An 18,672-nucleotide genomic window follows, 5' to 3' on the forward strand; every position below is an offset into this window, starting at 1 on the left:
TTCTTTTGTATTTTGATTCTATCAATATTGTATTAATTCTCCTACCATAAAATCACCTTGTTAAGCAAACTTTACCTTCCTTCAAATTTGATAATAAATACTGGGTCAGACAGGCTGAGGTATACTTCTAGAAAATTAATTTAAATAATACCAGTGTAGCTATTGCTGTTTACTAGCAAATTGTCACTTGATTTTAGCATTAAGCTAGTAAACCTTGTCAAATTCTAAACCTTGTCTACCAGTCTGTACCTTGGAAGCCTGGGGAGCCATAAAGAAATGTGTAATTTGGGTGCCACTAATTAAAGATTTATGCCTTTAAACATTAAACATTTTATTTTGTCCCTTTTAAGTAGAATTTTTCATATCTGAATGAACTGGGAATATCTAGCCTATAGCTTTGAAAAGAAAAGCTTTAGGGAAGACGTAAGTCTTTAAGAATTTGAAGGTTTATCATAAGAAAAAAGGATTAGGTTTTTTAAAAACAACCTCAAAGGGGATGCCTTTAAGGAGGCAGAGTTTTTTTATAGGTATTCAAGTATAGATAGAATGCCATAACACGTGTTATTTTACAACTTCACAGAACAGATTTTTTTTTGAGGCAGAGTTTCACTCTGTTGTCCCAGGCTAGAGTGCCATGGTGTCAGCCTATGTCACAGCAACCTCATACTCCTATGTTTAAGCAATCCTCCTCCCTCAGCCTCCCCTGGGGGGGGCTAGGACTACAGGTACCCACTACAATCCTTGGCTAATTTTTCTATTTTTAATAGAGACAGGGTTTGCTTTTTCTCAAGCTGGTATCAATGTTCTGAGCTCACTTGATCCTCCCGCCTTAGCCTCCCAGAATGCTAGGATTACAAGTATGAGCCACCATGCCAGGCCAACTTTTTTTTTTTTTTTTTTTTTGAGACAGAGTCTCACTCTGTCCTCCTGGGTAGAATGCCGTGGTATCATAGCTCACAGCAGCCTCATACTCTTGAGCCTCTTGCCTCAGCCTCTGGAGTAGCTGGGACTACAGCCCTGTACCACTACACCCAACTAGTTTTTCTATTTTTGATAGAGATGAGGTCTTGTTCTTGTTTAGGCTGGTTTTGAACTCCTGAGCTCAAGCAATCCACCTGCCTCTGCCTGCCAGAGTGCTAGAACTACAGGCATGAGCCAACAGGATCAGCCCAATTTTTTTTTTTTTAAAACAAGGAAATGGTGAATTCACTTGTTTGCTAGCTTTTTGTTTTGCCAAGTAAGGATGTTCTTTAAAATGACTAGTATCCCTCATCTTTATCATTTTATTTAAAAAAGCATTTCGGGGTACAACTTAAGTGCTTTGGTCACTGTCATAGAAAGAGTTGCAATTCACTTTCTAAAAACAACTTCAAATATTAATAGCTACCAGTGAGAATAATTTCACCATAGTAAAAATGTTAGTCAAAAGAAGAAATTGTAGTGGGTGCAATAGCTCCTGACCGTCTCTAATATAAAGTCCAGTTTTCTTTTCTTTTTTTTTTTTTTTTTTGTGGTTTGTGGCCGGGGCTAGACCTCCGGCATATGGGACCGGCGCCCTACTCCTTGAGCCACAGGCGTCGCCCATAAAGTCCAGTTTTCTTAACAAGGCTAATAAAAGCCCTAGATATCTAACCTCTACTTAATTAACTCTCAGCTTCTCTTTCTATATAGCTAGTAGAATTCTGCCGCCACGCTACACTACTGAGTAGTTTCCTAAATGCCATGGTCTGCCTCACCTCTGGACATTCCCATATCGTTCCCTCTGTGCTCTTGCCCGTTTTAGGTGTAATGCAAGGGGGTGAGGGGATTGTAAAAGCCCTGTTTCCTACCCTGAACTGGTGTTACAGCTTACTGGTAGAGACAGTAGTTTGCCTTTATTACCACTTGGTAATTCTCCTTTAAGGTAGGCAGCAGTGCAGTTAATAGTTTTTGCTATTGTTACTTTTTGGCTTCTTTTATGGATGAAAACAAAAATGATATAATTTTCCTTAGGTTATAAAGCTAGAAGGTTAGAAGGTGATAGGTCCTGGACTCAGATCGAGAGGTTTTATTATTGCTTTTTGTTTCAAAAATTTTGTCTTTTTTTTTTTTTTTTCTAATTTCCTTGCAGTCATCATTCTTCTAGCAAAAGTTTACTGCATACCTAGTGTACTGGACAACATGCTAAAGATTACACAGATGATAAGGAATTCCTTTTGTATAATGTAGTATGATTCATGGTATTCGTAGAGGAATACTCTCCTGAGACTTGAGTCAGGAGAGACCCTCCATGGGAGGTAAATCCTAAACTGAATTTTCCTGAAGAATAGATTTTTAGTTCACTGTAAGTAGTACATGAACAAAGTAAAAGTTAATGTAACAAAAAATTTAATACTGGCTGCGCACAGTGGCTCACACTTGTAATACCAGCACTTAGGAGGCTAAGGCTGGTAGATTGCCTGAGCACAAGGCTTTGAGACCAGCCTGAGTAAGAGTGAGACCCTGTCTCTAAAAAAAAAAAATAGCCAGGTGTTGTGGTAGACATCTGTAGTCCCACCTACTCAGCAAGAGAATTGCTTGAGCCCAAGAGTTTGAGGTTGCTGTGAACTATGACGCCACAGAACTCTACCAAGGACAGCAAAGTGAGACTCTGTCCCAAAATAAATAAATAATAAACAAAAATTTAATACTGTGCAAATGTGTTGAAGGGATGATGTAATAGAGGACTGAGTCTTTTAGGGATCAGTGGTTATCACATTAGACGAAACAAACTATTAATGTGTATAATATATTGGGAAGACTTATTTATTAGAAAAATATTGAGGGACCTGTTTGCAGAGTATACTTGTCTTGTAGCAAAAGCCACTATTAGACAATGAGGAAAGTCAGTGTGCCAGGGAAGTAATTGTGTATGTATAAATTCTGTTATAGATTGCATATTCAGTTATTTTTACTCTTAAGGGCCAACTCAAATGTTACATCATCTCTATGTCTTTTCTGACCTTTTCCTGATATAATTAATTGTATCTAATCTGCATATCATAATACAGTGCTTTGTGTACATCTTTAATAAGCCATATATCCACTATTTATGTTGTTTCTTTCCCTATAGATGATGAGTTTTCTGAAGGCAAGAATTCCTAGCTGGGTGCCCGTAGCTCAGTGGTTAGGGTGCCGGCCACATGCTCCAGGGCTGGTGAGTTCCAACCTGGCCTGGGCCTGCTAAAAAAAAGAGAAAAATAGCCAGGCATTGTGGTGGACACCTGTAGTCACAGCTACTAGGGAGGCTGAGGCAAGAGAATCCCTTGAGGCCAAGAGTTAGAGGTTGTTGTGAGCTATGATGCCACGGCAGTCTAACAGAGGGTGACAGAGTGAGACTCTGTCTCAATAAAAAAAAAAAAAAGAATTGCTGTCATATATATGTGTACATATATATATATATTCCTGTTATATATCATCATATAAAGATAGATAATTTGATTTTGATTCTAAATATTGTCTAAACCTTAGAAGAATTGTTCCATGTGTATACTGTTTTGATGTGGATGATTGATAAGGCTCCCACAGTAATGCTCCAATATTAGTACTTTTATTTTCTATTGCTTTATTCTCTGTTTTTCTCCCTTTGTATAACTTTGGCAATGACCATATTGTTCCCTAAGCATGTACTTCCTTGCTGCCTTTTCCTTATTTCTGAATCTTACCTGGGCTTCTCTTCGAATCCCTTTACAAGGACCTCCTCAAATGCTGCCTGTTCCAGGAAGTTTTTTCTGAATAATTAGCCATTCTCTTCTCTTTATGAATTACTTTATATATGTGTGTATACATATATATAGAGAGACATAAATATTTATATATATATAATTATATTATTATTATTATTATTGGTGACAGAGTCTTATTTTATTTCCCTGGGTAGGGTACTGTGGGATCTCATCTCACAGCAACCTCAAACTCTTGGGCTCAAGCAATCCTCTTGCCTCAGCCTCCCAAGTAGCTGGGACTGTAGGTGCCCACCACAACACCTGGCTAATTTTTCTATTTTAAGTAGAGATGGTGTCTCACTCTTGCTCAGGCTGGTCTCTAGCTATCCTGACCTCAAGCTATCCATCTGCCTGGACCTCCCAGAGTGTTAGGATTATAGGCATGAGCCACCATACCTGGCCCTGGATTACTTTATAGATGAACTTATACCTCTTGTAGCCCATGTTTACCATATTTTATTCAAAATATATGAGTATGGTGTGTTTTTCTTATGTCATTCCCTTATCCCTCCTCCATTTAGAGTCACCTTCCTGAGGGAAAGAACTTTTGCAATTTATGCAGAGATGGATTGAATATAATGGACTGTCCATAAATATTTGCTTAATATTTGCTTAAATAAGTAAAATTAGACAGATGCGATGTTTTTATTTATTTATTTTTTAAGAGACAGAGTCTCATTTTGTTGCCCTCGGTAGAGTGCCAGCCATGGCGTCACATCTCACAGCAACCTCCAACTCCTGGGCTTAGGCGATTCTCTTGCCTCAGTCTCCCGAGTAGCTGGGACTACAGGCACCCACCACAACACCTGGCTCTTTTTTGTTGTAGTTTGTCTGGGGCCAGGTTTGAACCCACCGCCCTTGGTATATGGGGCCATTGCCCTACTCACTGAGCCACAGGTGCTGCCTGATGTGATGTTTTTATAACTTCTCTTTTAGTCTCTATTTTTATAACTAAGATTGATATCTTGTCACACATGAAATATAGATCTTCTTATAGTATATATTGGTATCTTTGTTTATTTTCTTTACCATTAGATAGATGCTGCTCCACTGGGCTTACCTTTATCAAAGCACACAACATCATAACATGTATTGTAATGATCTGTTTTCTTATCTAGATCCCCCTTAAGAGATTAGTTACTCAGCTCAGTGGTTATGGTGCCAGCCACATACATCAGAGATGGCGGGTTTGAGCCCAGCCCATGCAGCCAGAAAATAGCCAGGTATTGTGGTGGACGCCTGTACTCCCAGCTACTCGGGAGGCTGAGGCAAGAGAATTGCTTAAGCCCAAGAGTTTGAGGTTGCTGTGAGCTGTGATGCTACAGCACTCTACCGAGGGCAACATAAAGAGACTGTCTCAGAAAAAAAAAAAAAAGTGGTCAGTTACTGTTCACCATCTTAGCAACTAGAAGTTATCAACAAATGTGTATTGGATGAAGAAATAAAATTATTTTCTTAAAATTATCACATCTTTGATTTTGGGTATGCCTCAGGTTATATAAATATAGAATATACTGTCTGTTTTAGCTAACTTACCACAATGTATGAAAAATTAAAGGCCATCCCAGTCTCTCCTGTATATATCATAATTTTTTTCCAGTATAGCCTTTTTTTTTTTTTTTAAACTTTAAGTATTTTATTTTATTTATTTATTTGGCTGGGGCTGGGTTTGAACCCGCCACCTCTGGCATGTGGGGTTGGCGCCCTACTCCTTTGAGCCACAGGCATCGCCCCCAGTATAGCCTTTTAAAAATTCCCTGAAATTAAAGAATAAAACAAAGATACAACCCTGTACTAAATTAATGTAAATTCAGAATGTTTTATCTTTATATTTGAAATTCACTGTTACCGCAATAATAATATGTAGGAACACATTAACTGATGCTGTAATCATTCACGTAATCTTCAATTGGACAATAGTTTTCTCTTTCTCTAGTTCTGAGCTCTGAATGCCTTTTTTTTTCTTCAATTCAAGACCAATTTATTGTCATATTTTTCCAACATAGAAAGAAATACTTTTCTTGAAGAAAAGTGCATTAATTCCTTCAATCCTTCCTTTTAACACTTCTTTTTTGTTTTTTTTTTTGTAGAGACAGAGTTTCACTTTATGGCCCTCGGTAGAGTACCGTGGCCTCACACAGCTCACAGCAACCTCCAACTCCTGGGCTTAAGCAATTCTCTTGCCTCAGCCTCCCGAGTAGCTGGGACTACAGGCGCCCACCACAGCGCCTGGCTACTTTTAACACTTCTTGCTTAAAACTTTAACTAGTTCCAAATGAAATTCCAAATCTTCAGCTGCAATGACTGTATTACTAATGCTAATTCTTTACTTCATTCTATATTTTAAAACAACTTTCCTTTTCTTTTTTTTTTTTTTTTTTTTAATTAAATCATAGCTGTGTACATTAATGCGATCATGGGGCACCATACACTGGTGTCATAGACCGTTTGACACATTTTCATCACACTGGTTAACATAGCCTTCCTGGCATTTTCTTAGTTATTGTGCTAAGACATTTACATTCCACATTTACTAAGTTTCACATATACCCTTGTAAGATGCACCGCAGGTGTAATCCCACCAATCCCCCTCCCTCTGCCCACAACTTTCCTTTTCCATCTAGATTATTCCCCCTTGGGGCAAAAATATAAAAGCAATATAATCTAAAGACAGTTTAGGATCATGGATTCTAGGCAGTTCAGAAACTCTGCCCAAAGATTATATTCACCACTGGAATACCACAATGGCAGAACACCTTAAGAACTGGGGTACCAAAGTGAAAAGTACTGAGCAACTCAGTAGTCAAGAGCTTGTGCCCTCCCTCACGGCAGCGGAAGGCTGTGTGTGGTGTCCCAACAGCTGCCCCCAGCACTTGTGTTAGTTGGGCAGCTGTAGCACATAGCTCTGTCTAGGTGGAGGGTTGAGATCATAGACAGATGGGCAGACTGTTGTTAGCCCATCCTTGGAATAAAAGCAAAGAATAAACTGCAGCTGTGTGACCTTGGGGACTGGGAAGACCTCAGTGGAAAGCTAGACTGTAAGGCTACAAACCCTCTGGGTGCTCTTGATTTTAGAGGGGTGGAGCCCATACCTGCATTTCTATTCCAACGTCCCTCACATCCTCTGGATATTGATCTGGTTGAGGCTGAGCCAGCCCAGTCATTCTGGCTAATACCTACACCATAAGACAGTCTTCACAAATTAATGGTCAGGTTCCTAACCAAGACCCTGGCATCTCCTTACAGGTATAGTTTCCAGCAGGCACATTCCCTGTAGATCAACCCTTCCCTGGGCAGTTGAATCAAGTTGTGCCCAGGAGAATACAGCAGACTATGCCTTCCCCAACAGGCAAGGCTGGAGGGTGGGCTGAGTTCTTGAGGTAATATATTCTGATAGTAAAGAACTTCAGTCAGTTATAAGATGCATTTTTTTTTTTTTTTTACTTTTAATACCTCTGAAGTTGGGATGTGTCTCAGTCACTGTTCCAGGTAGCTGTCATGGAGTAGGAGTTACTGTCTGTGCCTACACAGACTTAGTCATGGCTATTTATATTGTCCTTACTTCATTTGGCCTGCATACCTTGTTACTACTACACGTATTTAATTACTGCTTAAAATGTCTTTGTAAAGATTACACTATTATTCAACATTAAACCAAAAAGTTACCGAGTACGCAGAAAGGCACAGAAACAGAGCAGCATAAATCTGATATTAATGAAGCAAATATTTATTGTCAAATAAAACCAATTCCGCACTTTTTTGCAAAGCAACAATCGTTTTATGAACTAAGCAAAGCACCTTAAGGTAGAAGTTGTCAAATCCCATGGAATAAGTCTAAATCTACATAAGTTTAAATTCATTTCATTAATAACAAAATAATTCTTTTTTTTTTTTTTTTTTGTAGAGACAGAGTCTCACTTTATGGCCCTCGGTAGAGTGCCATGGCCTCACACAGCTCACAGCAACCTCCAACTCCTGGGCTTAAGCGATTCTCTTGCCTCAGCCTCCCGAGTAGCTGGGACTACAGGCGCCCACCATAACGCCCGGCTATTTTTTTTTTGGTTGCAGTTTGGCCGGGGCCGGGTTTGAACCCACCACCCTCGGTATATGAGGCCGGCGCCCTACTGACTGAGCCACAGGCTCCACCCAATAACAAAATAATTCTAAGTGATATAGTGTCATAGTTTAATCAACATCGTTTTTTCTCAAGTTATATCAACTGATGGTGTATCTTATAGTTTATGACACATTGAATTTAGTATCTTTCATTGTATTTCTTTTTTTTTTTTTTTTTTTTTTTGTAGAGACAGAGTCTCACTGTACCGCCCTCGGGTAGAGTGCCGTGGCGTCACACGGCTCACAGCAACCTCTAACTCTTGGGGGCTTACGCGATTCTCCTGCCTCAGCCTCCCGAGCAGCTGGGACTACAGGCGCGCGCCACAACACCCGGCTATTTTTCTGTTGCAGTTTGGCCAGGGCTAGGGTTTGAACTCACCACCCTCGGCATATGGGGCCGGCGCCCTACTCACTGAGCCACAGGCGCCGCCCCTTTCATTGTATTTCTTTTTTACGTTCCACTTGAAGAATAATCATAAGATGTCGTTTCCTGATTATACCTTAGGTATGCATAGATGTTTCTTAGTCTAGTGTTTGAAGCTGAATATAAGGTTTGTTCTGAAGAAGTTACTTAACCTATCTTATTTTTCGTCTATGGCTTCTTTTTTGAGACCGAGTCTTACTCTGTCACCCTGGATAGAATGCTGCGGCATCATCATAGCTCACAGTAGCCTCAAATTCCTGGGCTCAAGTGCTCCTCTTGCCTCAGCCTTCTGAGTAGCTGGGACTACACATACCCACCACAAAAGCTAGCTAATTTTTCTATTTTTAGTAAAGATGGTGTCTCACTGTTGCTCAGGCTAGTCTCAATCTTCTGAACTCAAGCAGTCCACCTGCCTCAGCCTCCCAGAGTGCTAGGATTACAGGCATGAGCAACTGCTCCTGACCTGGATGAGGCTTTTTTCAGTTCAGACTAAATAATCTTCCATATATGGTCTCACGATTATAAAATCTGGAAAAATAATTTCTTCTACTTGTATTTTACTTTGTCTAAAGTTATATATTTATTATTTATATCATTATGATTGATAAGTTAGTTTTTAGGTAAAATTAATATAGGGTTTGATATTTTTTATTTCTCAGAATTTTAAAAATTATTTCTATATTTAAATAGTAAATTATTTAGGAATTTTATACTTTCTAATGTGAATCTCTAAAAATAGAAATTCTGGAAATGTTTCTTAGGTCTTGGTTCATTTTCAAGTAATATGTGGAGAAGCAAGAACTTCTGTTTGTGAATCTATTTAAGATAGTGGGGACATAAACATAAATCATTCTTGTTAAAAATATTTGAAATAATACAAGCCTGGAAGAGTAATGGCCAGCCACTTCTTATTAGCAAATAACCTGTTAGACCCTTCCTATACATAAATGGCATGTGTATGTATTTACATGCACAGACGTATACAGATGCTCCTTCACTTAGAATGGAGTGATGTCCTAATAAACCTATTGTAAGTTGAAAACATTGGAAATTGAAAATACATTTAATGTGCTTAAACAACCCTCCCAACCATTGTAGCTTGGCCTCGCTTACCTTAAAATTGTGCTCAGAACATTTACTTGCATCAACTATAATTCAGCAAAACTATCACAAAGCTTGTTTTATAATAAAGTGTTGAATATCTCGTGTAATTTATTGAATATGATGTTGAAATTGAAAAATGGAATGATTGTTTGGGTACTTGAGGTGTGGTTACTAGCAAAAGCATATCGCTTGCATACTATTATGAAGACAAAAAATTGCAAGTCAGACCACAGTAAGTCAGGGATGTCTGTGTAAACAAATATAATCTTTTTTCTTTCGAGAGTATCTTAAGATAAGTTTATTGCTTAGCTCATGCTACTGTTTTCTCATCAGCTTAATTTTTGTAACACATTTATTTATACAGTTTAGTAAATATAATAAGCAACATGTATATTCCAAATGATTTAGCAGGGTAAATTAGGGACAGAGTAATGAATACAACTGTAAATAGGAAGGTGCTTGATTTTGCTTTGTGAATATCTAAACCACTGGGCAGTCAGGAAGGCTGATCTTTACAGCTGATGAGCAAGAGGACCCTGAGTGGCAGTATGTGGGATATCCCCAGCACATGTCTGTGCTCTCTGCCAGCTGACCAGACGGTCCCTGTTTTGGACCAGCTTATCACAACTTCATATAGTAATTGTTCTTGACACATTTCCACATATACCCCATAAAGTAACAGATTTATCTGCTCAAGAGGACTAGAGCAAAAGATCCAACGTATTTACTAATCTGGGGTCTGATGTCAGCTATCTAAACAAGACATAACTTTGAAGTATAATACATGCATATTTTATACATCAGACATCAGCTAGTGGTACTAGGAAGTGATGACCATTTCATGGTACAGGAGATAGTGTGAGTGTGACATACTATTCACAGGTATACTTTGCATTCCTTCATTGTAATATATGAACATTAAAATGAAGTAGTGATTATTATTACTTTTATTTTTTAGTTTTCTGGGGACACAGGGTCTCTGTTACCTGGAATGGAATGCAGTGGTGCCATCATAGCTCACAGCAACCTCAAACTCCCAGGTTTAAGCAGTCCTCCTACCTCAACCTCCGAAGTACCCGAGAGGCGCTCACCACTATGCCCCACTAATATTACTTTTAAATACATACGGTTTTTGTCCCCTACAGGAGCCTCTTTTATTTCCCTTGCAGGGAATATTAATGAGCTACTTGCAATGGATTACTCTACAAAAAAATACTATACTCTGAGAGGTTTTATATATATGTATATATATATAATATATATATGTATATATATTTTAATATATTTTATTTTATTTTGAGACAGAATCTCTCTTTGTTGCCCTTGGTAGAGTGCCATGGAGTCATAGCTTACAGCAACCTCCAACTCTTGGGCTCAAGTGAGTCTTTGCCTCAGCCTCCCAAGTAGCTGGGACTACAGGCATCTGCCACAACACTTAGATTTTTTTTTAGAGACAGGGTCTTGCTCTGGCTCATGATGGTTTGAACTTGTGAGCTCAGGCTATCCACCTGCTTCGGCCTCCCAGAGTACTGGGATTATAGGCGTGAGCTACCATGCCCAGCCTATGTTATATTTTTTAAATCATATATAAACTTGGTTTATAAAAGTTCAATGAATGCTCTTTATTAAATTTAAATTGTTTTGTTCTTATTTTCCTAGGATTCTGACACTTCATGACATGTCACTATCTAGAGCAATAATGAAGATTGACCTGTTTGGGGATAGTTGACCTTCAGAAATGATCCAACAATATCTACTACAGAGAAGCTAAATATACTCTATTTGGAGTAAAGAGCCCAGATTGTTACTGAATTTTCAAGATGACAGATCCAATGATGGACTTTTTTGATGATGCCAATCTTTTTGGTGAGACCTTAGAAGGTTTGTCAGATGATGCATTTGTACAACCAGGACCTGTTTCACTAGTTGATGAATTGAACTTGGGTGCAGAATTTGAACCTTTGCATATAGATTCACTGAATCATGTTCAGGGTACTCCAACACATCAGAAGATGACTGATTTTGAACAATTAAATCCATTTGATTCAATGAAATTTCATCAAGTTAATCAATCTTTTGGTAGTCCAGCTGAACATGTATTATCTCCACACTCTCAGTTTAATTGTTCTCCAATCCACCCTCAAAATCAACCCAATGGATTGTTTCCAGATGTAGCAGATGGCAGTCCAATGTGGGGCCACCAAACAGCTACTACCATTTCAAATCAAAATGGATCTCCTTTTCACCAACAAGGACATTCACATTCTATGCATCAGAATAAAAGCTTTGTGGCACACCATGACTTTACCTTGTTTCAGCCCAGTGAACAGCAAACACAGTGTACTTCACTACGCTCCCAACAAAATAGAAATAATCTCAACCCAGGGCAAAATTCTCTTAGCCAGTCTAAAAATTTTATGGATGTTAATGTTTCCTGTCCACACAGAGTCAGTGCTAACCACCCACCACAAATTACTAATGCGTCTAATTCACAGCCATCTCTTTCGATGCAGCAATTTTCTCAAACACCAAATCCTCCAGTTCACTTCCTCAAGTGTAGCAATCATCAAGAAGGAAGTTTTAATGGACCTTCCCCAAATATGACTTCTTGTTCTGTCAGTAATTCACAGCAGTTTTCTTCACAGTATTCTTTTTCTAGTAATCATATATCACCAAACAGTCTCCTTCAGTCCTCCACAGTTATTGCACCTAATCATGCAAATCAGACTTTATCTGATTTTACTGGAAGTAATTCCTTCTCACCTCATAGAGGAGTCAAGCAAGAATCCACTCAGCATATACTAAACCCCAATACATCATTGAATTCAAATAATTTCCAAATATTGCATTCATCACATCCTCAGGGTAATTATAGCAATTCAAAATTATCTCCTGTGCACATGAACTTCCCAGATCCTGTTGACTCAGGAACTCAAATGGGCCATTTCAATGATCATGTAGAAACTAATGGCTTTTCATCTTTAGAAGAGAATTTACTTCATCAAGTGGAATCTCAAACTGAGCCGTTTACAGGACTCGACCCACAGGACCTCCTTCAGGAGGGTCTTCTCCCCCAGTTTGATGAGTCGACATTTGGACATGATAATTCAAGTCATGTTTTAGATCATGAGCTTGATCGACAGTTTACTTCTCATCTTGTAACAAGGCCTTCTGATATGACTCAGACTCAGTTGCAAAGTCAGGCTCGGAATTGGCATTCATCATTTTCTAATCATCAGCATTTGCATGACAGAAGTCGCCTGTGTTTACAGCGACAGGTATGCACTCCTTTGCTTTGTTTTTAGTGATTTGGGATAGAATGAGATTTTACTCTGAGTTAATTTTAGCTGAGACATTCTTTTTTTTTTTTTTTGTAGAGACAGAGTCTCACTGTACCGCCCTCGGGTAGAGTGCTGTGGCGTCACACGGCTCACAGCAACCTCTAACTCTTGGGCTTACGCGATTCTCTTGCCTCAGCCTTCCGAGCAGCTGGGACTACAGGCACCCGCCACAACGCCCGGCTATAGCTGAGACATTCTTAAGACTTAACAAATTCGATAATTCTATTAGGTGAACATGTGTATTTCGGTATAGTTTTATGTTGCTTTAAAATCCTTATATTGGGGGCGGTGCCTGTGGCTCAGTGGGTAGGACGCCAGCCCCATATACTGAGGGTGGCAGGTTCAAACCTGGCCCCAGCCAAACTGCAACAAAAAAACTGGGCATTGTAGCAGGCGCCTATAGTCCTGAGGCAGGAGAATCGCCTAAGCCCAGAGTTGGAGGTTGCTGTGAGCTATGTGACACTACAGCACTCTACTGAGGGTGATAAAGTGAGACTCTGTCTCTACAAAAAAAATTAAATAAATAAAATAAAAGCCTTATATTGAAAGTGATTCATTAGGCTCAGTGCCTGTGGCTCAAGTGACTAAGGTGCCAGCCACATACACCTGAGCTGGTGGGTTCGAATCCAGCCCAGGCCCGCAAACAACAATGACGGCTGCAACCAAAAAATAGCAGGGCACTGTGGCAAGCGCCTGTAGTCCAGCAGAGGCAGAAGAATCATTTGAGTCCAGGAGTTGGAGGTTGCTGTGAGCTGTGATGTCATGGCACTCTACCCAGGGTGATAGCTTGGGGGTCTGTCTCAAAAGAAAAAAAAAAAAAGAAAAAGAAAGAGAAAGTGATTCATTAATGCTTAGCTCAACGCAATAAAACCTCTATATTTAGAAAATTGTAAGATTTCAAGACATCTTTTGTAACTTTAAAAAAATTATGATTACCTTTAACAGAAGGTTATTTTATCAAAAATGAACAAAAACATTCATTTTTTAAAGGGAAAAAACAGACTAGGAAATTTTATTGCAAATATGATGGACATAGAGTTAATATTCCTGTAAAAACTCACATAAATTGGTTAGAAAATTTTAAGATCTCAGTTGATAATTAGATAAAACTTATAAGCTAAAATTCACAAAAAAAGGAAATTATATGATTAAACAAAGATAGCATGCAACTTTAATGATTAATTTGGAGTGTGGTTTCCTTTTACCAGAAAAAATAATTGTAATGTGAATGCTGGCAAATTTATGGTGATGTTGGTACTTACTATGGCTTTGTTAATAACTGATGCAAGTCTTTTAGAAAGCAGTTTGGTGGTATATTAAGGAATATAAAGTAAACCCAAATGTAGTAAGAGTAATACACCCAGCAGTATTTATCTTACTATATTTACAAGGGGCAAATGGAAATAGCAAAGCTCATTGTCATATGCATAATAGATGGACCCTTGTAGGCATTAGATTTTGAACAAAACACTGAGAATGTCTTAATGAGGAGGAAAAGAAATTATTCAACGTTAAGATCACAGTAAAGTGGTTAAGAGTAAAGGCTCTAGTACCAGAATACCTGGTTTGGAATCTTGGCTCTTGTTAGGAACTAGCTGTGTGACTTTGAGCTAATTGCATAATTTCTGTGTGTCTCTTTTTCTTCATCTTTAGTACTTGAAATAGTTATATTTAAAAACTGTGCCTAGCATATAGTTAGAAAGTAATACATTTTTTAAATTATCCTTTTGTATAGCAGTATGAAAATATGCATATGAAAAAATACCAGAAGGAAATGGGTTGTTTAGGATACTGCAATTATGCTTCTGTTGCTTATGTTTTCTATAGTATTTGTCATATGAACATATTTTATAATAAAAAAGTGAATTTTAGGCTCAGCGCCCATAGCACAGTGGTTATGGTGCCAGTCACATGCTGGCGGGTTCAAGCCTAGCCCCAGCCAGCTAAACAGCAATGACAACTGCAACAAAAAAATAGCTGGGTATTGTGGTGGGTGCCTGTAGTCCCAGCTACTTGGGAGGCTGAGGCAAGTGACTTGCTTAAGCCCGAGAGTTTGAGGTTGTTGTGAGCTGTGACACTACGGCACTCTACTGAGGGCAACATAGTGAGACTGTCTCAAAAAAAAAAGTGAATTTTATGTAATATTTTATGCTTTTTAAAAATTCTGTCATTGAATTAAGGATTCATAAAATGTTTCAATACCTTGGTTCTTGAAATTAAATATTTAGGTAGTTGGCCGATGTAGCAGGCACCTGTAGTCCCAGCTACTCGGGAGGTGAAGGCAAGAGCATTTCTTGAGCTCAGAAGTTTGAGGTTGCTGTGAACTGTGATGTCATGGTACTCTACCCAGGGCAACAAAGTGAGACTCAAAAAAAATTAAATTTTTAGGGACCAATTTTTTATCTCAAAACCTTGAGGTATTTGAAAACAGATAAAATCTTTATCTTTTCCACTGGTTTGATTTTATTTCTTACAAATAGTATTTTCAACCCATCTTTTAAAATGTTAGATAGATATAAAAATTCTTAAAAGACACTTGTAAACCTTCTACCTCCTCTTGTTTTTGGTGACATGAATTAAGTATTATGATTTTGCTCCCTCTGCTGGAGGAGAATCAAGTATTTTACAAGGACCTTGGGAAACCACTGATTGAACTTAGGTTCATTTGTCTGCTCTGCATTCAGGTTTCTGAGTAATTTGACTGATCAAATGTAGTGTATAGTGTATAAATGAAGTTATGAGGCATAGAGTTTATAACTCCTTAAATTTTGTTTTTCTAAGGCCTGTCATCTTTTCAATTCTTGTTTCTTTTGTTGTTACTTGTTTTTTAATTCATGTTTTTCTAAGTGTCTTTCCCTGGCTTTACAGAGTAATAAGGACTCCTTTTTATAGATTTAGAATGAAAAGACAGTAATTATAAATAACTAAAGTAGCCTCTAGGCCGGGCATGGTGGCTCACTCCTGTAATCCTAGTACTCTGCGGGTGGAGGTGGGTGGATTACCTGAGCTCACAGGTTCAAGACCAATCTGAGCCAGAGCGAGACCTTGTCTGTAAAAATAGCCGGGCGTTGTGGCAGGTGCCTGTAGTCCCAGCTACTCAGGAGGCTGAGACAGGAGAGTCACTTGAACCCAAGAGTTTGAGGTTGCTGTGAGCTGTTATGCCACGGCACACTACCGAGGGTGACAAAGTGAGACTCTGTCTCAAATAAATAAATAAATAAATAAATAAATAAAAAGAAATAAAATAATAATAAAGTAGCCTCTAATGCTACCATATAGATAGCATTCTGAGAGAAGTTCTTTTCAGACCCATCATAAGCAGCCTTTCATAAATTATTTCCTCCTAGAGTGATAAATTAATATAGTTTAAATAGCTTACCTTTTTCTTTCAGTTTGTTATTATTTGTTAACTTCTTGTTTTTCTTTCTTTTTTTTTTTTTTACATGTCTAAAACTGATGAAGGGCAATTCATTTGGAATACGTTTTTTGACTTACTGAAACTCTGTTCTCAAGATTCCTATTAGTACTTAGTGTAAAAAGAGATACTTGGGATTTGTTGATTGTGGAGGTGAAGAGAAGAGTTGGATTGGTAGAGAGGGCAGGGGATTATTATCATGGATTATATATCAGGTTCATATGTACTGAATTATAGGTCACATATTCCTAGTATTTGAAATTCAAATGATTGTGAGGTTTATAACATTTTGATAAAGCATATACTTTTTTGCTTTTGTAATTTTTGGTGTGTTCTGGATGATTATGGTTAACTACATAGCTGAAAATGTTGAAATGTTACATTAATAAGGAATTCTTATATTATTATGATACCTCCCTAGCTTCTGTGAGAAGAAATTCTTTTCTGGGTTTTTGTCAGAATTCTTTTTTTTTTTTTTCAGAATTCTTTAATTCTCTTAATTGTAGTATACTAAATTTGCATAATTACATATGTATAGAAATTAATAGATTTTTAAAGTAAGGTATAATTTTTAAGTTTATGAAAATAGTTCTGAGGTACATTTTCTTATAGCCCAAACAAGATGCCCTTTAATCTACTGTTTGAAAAAATTATGGATGACACTCTATTTAGAATTCTAGAACGCTTCCAGTGAGAATGTTGAATATTTAAAGAATGTTACTAAGCCTTACTTTTTCTTTTACCCCAACTAAAGTCAGATGATTATAGATATCATTTCTAATATTTTAGAATATCCTGAAGTCTGTGTCAGTTGTTAACAGTGAAAATTGCTGATTTGATTCTAGAATTTTACCACTTAAAAAAGAGGCGAGAGAAGAGCCAGGACACAGAAGGAAGAGATGGAAAAAGGCCAGATGATGGAGGAAAGGGCACAGGGCCAGGAGAAGGTTATTGATCTTAGGAAGAGAAAAGAGAACAAGTGAGAAGCTATAGCAGGTGTATCTAAATGTAAAGTATGTACAAAACATAACGTAAATAAAAATAATGCTAGCTTGTCTTCGTCTTTAATTTCTGGAGCAAAGGAATTTTGAGAGGATAAAAGTCTAAACTTCATCGCTGTCTTATGACATATTTTCTGTGTTTTGGTAACATAGTCGTTAGTTTTTGTCTTACCTGTGAAGTGAAAGTAACATATGGAGCACTATGTGATCTCTTGATGTTTTTAAATTTAGTTTAGTGTTAACAGCTCTATAGCAGTACATATCATGTGGGATGACTGAACTAGCAATCAAAACAGGGAATAGAGTTTTATTTATTTTTCTTTTTGTAACAGTCTCACTCTGTCACCCTGGGTAGAGTGCCATGGCGTCACTCATAGCAGCCTCCACCTCTTGGGCTCAAGCGATCCTATGATCTCAGTCTCTTGAGTAGCTGGGACTACAGGCACCTGCCAAGGAAATAGAATTTTACTATATGTTTATACATAATGCTTTGTTGGCTTTGTATTCTTAAGATGTTTATACTACTTTGAACTTTTCATTTTTTTTCTGAAAGTTGAAAAATTTAAGTTACTTATAAACTTAAAAAAAATTAAAGACATTCAGAAATTACTAGGTACGGCAGAAAAAAAATTAAAGACAGGTTTGAGCATCCCATATAAGACATATTTTAAGATACTGATTTTTTTCCCTCATAAATTTTTTTTAAAAGTTGGCTGTTAGAAGAATTTGGACTATGTACAAAACGAACCTGAAAAAATAAGTCATTTGCAATATTACCAGAAAATAACCACTGTTGACATTTTGTTTGTAAGTTTCCTGTGAGATCTGTTGCCTGTTTCTTCTCTGTTCCCCACTTTACATATTTTTGCATTCTTAAAAAACAAAATTGAGACTATATTGTTTATACTTTTTGGAAAAAAATTTTTTTAACCTTCCAATTAATATGTTGCATATTTTTCATGATATTAAATGTTTTTCTGAAAATAGTTTTGAATGGCTGAATAGTTTGTCATTATAAGATTGCTAAAGTACTGGATAAAAGTTTTATTGAGATCTGGGAAAATCTGAATCAAGGTGATTAAAATATCTTTACAATTTTCTTGCATATATTATCATAATAGAAATTTAAAGTAGGTACATAGTAATAAAAATCACAGGTAACACACATAGCACTTACTTTGTGCCAACCACTGTTCCAAATATTTAACATATATTATTAACACATTGATCCAACATAGAAATTCTTTTGACTATGATTTTTCCTTCAATTTACGTGGGAAGAAATGAGGTACAAAGAAATTAAGTAATGAATCCCACATCACACATCTAGTAAGTGTCCATACTGGGTTCAAGGCCAACTTGACTCTATTAACTGTGGTCTTAACCACTTTTATGTTACTTCGAGTTATGTCAGTGCTTTATAATATATAATAATAATGGCCGGGTATGGCAGCTTGTGCCTGTAATCCTAGCACGCTGGAAGGCTGAGGCAGGAGGATCCCTTGAGCTTAGGAGTTTGAGACCAGCC

At 37.5% G+C, this 18,672-nt stretch overlaps 1 protein-coding gene across 7 annotated transcripts in view; it reads left to right on the forward strand.

The window, feature by feature from the left end:
- CHD9 (chromodomain helicase DNA binding protein 9) overlaps positions 1 to 18,672 on the forward strand; it is a 267,949-nt gene that overhangs the window by 87,033 nt on the left and 162,244 nt on the right. For 6 of the 7 annotated variants that reach the window (XM_053601733.1, XM_053601716.1, XM_053601703.1 and 3 more), the window contains one exon: positions 11,047 to 12,665. In XM_053601733.1, the coding sequence (XP_053457708.1) occupies positions 11,208 to 12,665 (1,458 nt within the window). In that variant the 5' untranslated portion in view covers positions 11,047 to 11,207. Of the gene's footprint in view, positions 1 to 8,323; positions 8,365 to 11,046; positions 12,666 to 18,672 lie in introns of those variants that run through there. The other variant, XM_053601725.1, reaches the window with a different exon arrangement.

This window comes from Nycticebus coucang, chromosome 2, assembly GCF_027406575.1.
Source record: "Nycticebus coucang isolate mNycCou1 chromosome 2, mNycCou1.pri, whole genome shotgun sequence".
NCBI classification, from domain to species: domain Eukaryota; kingdom Metazoa; phylum Chordata; class Mammalia; order Primates; family Lorisidae; genus Nycticebus; species Nycticebus coucang.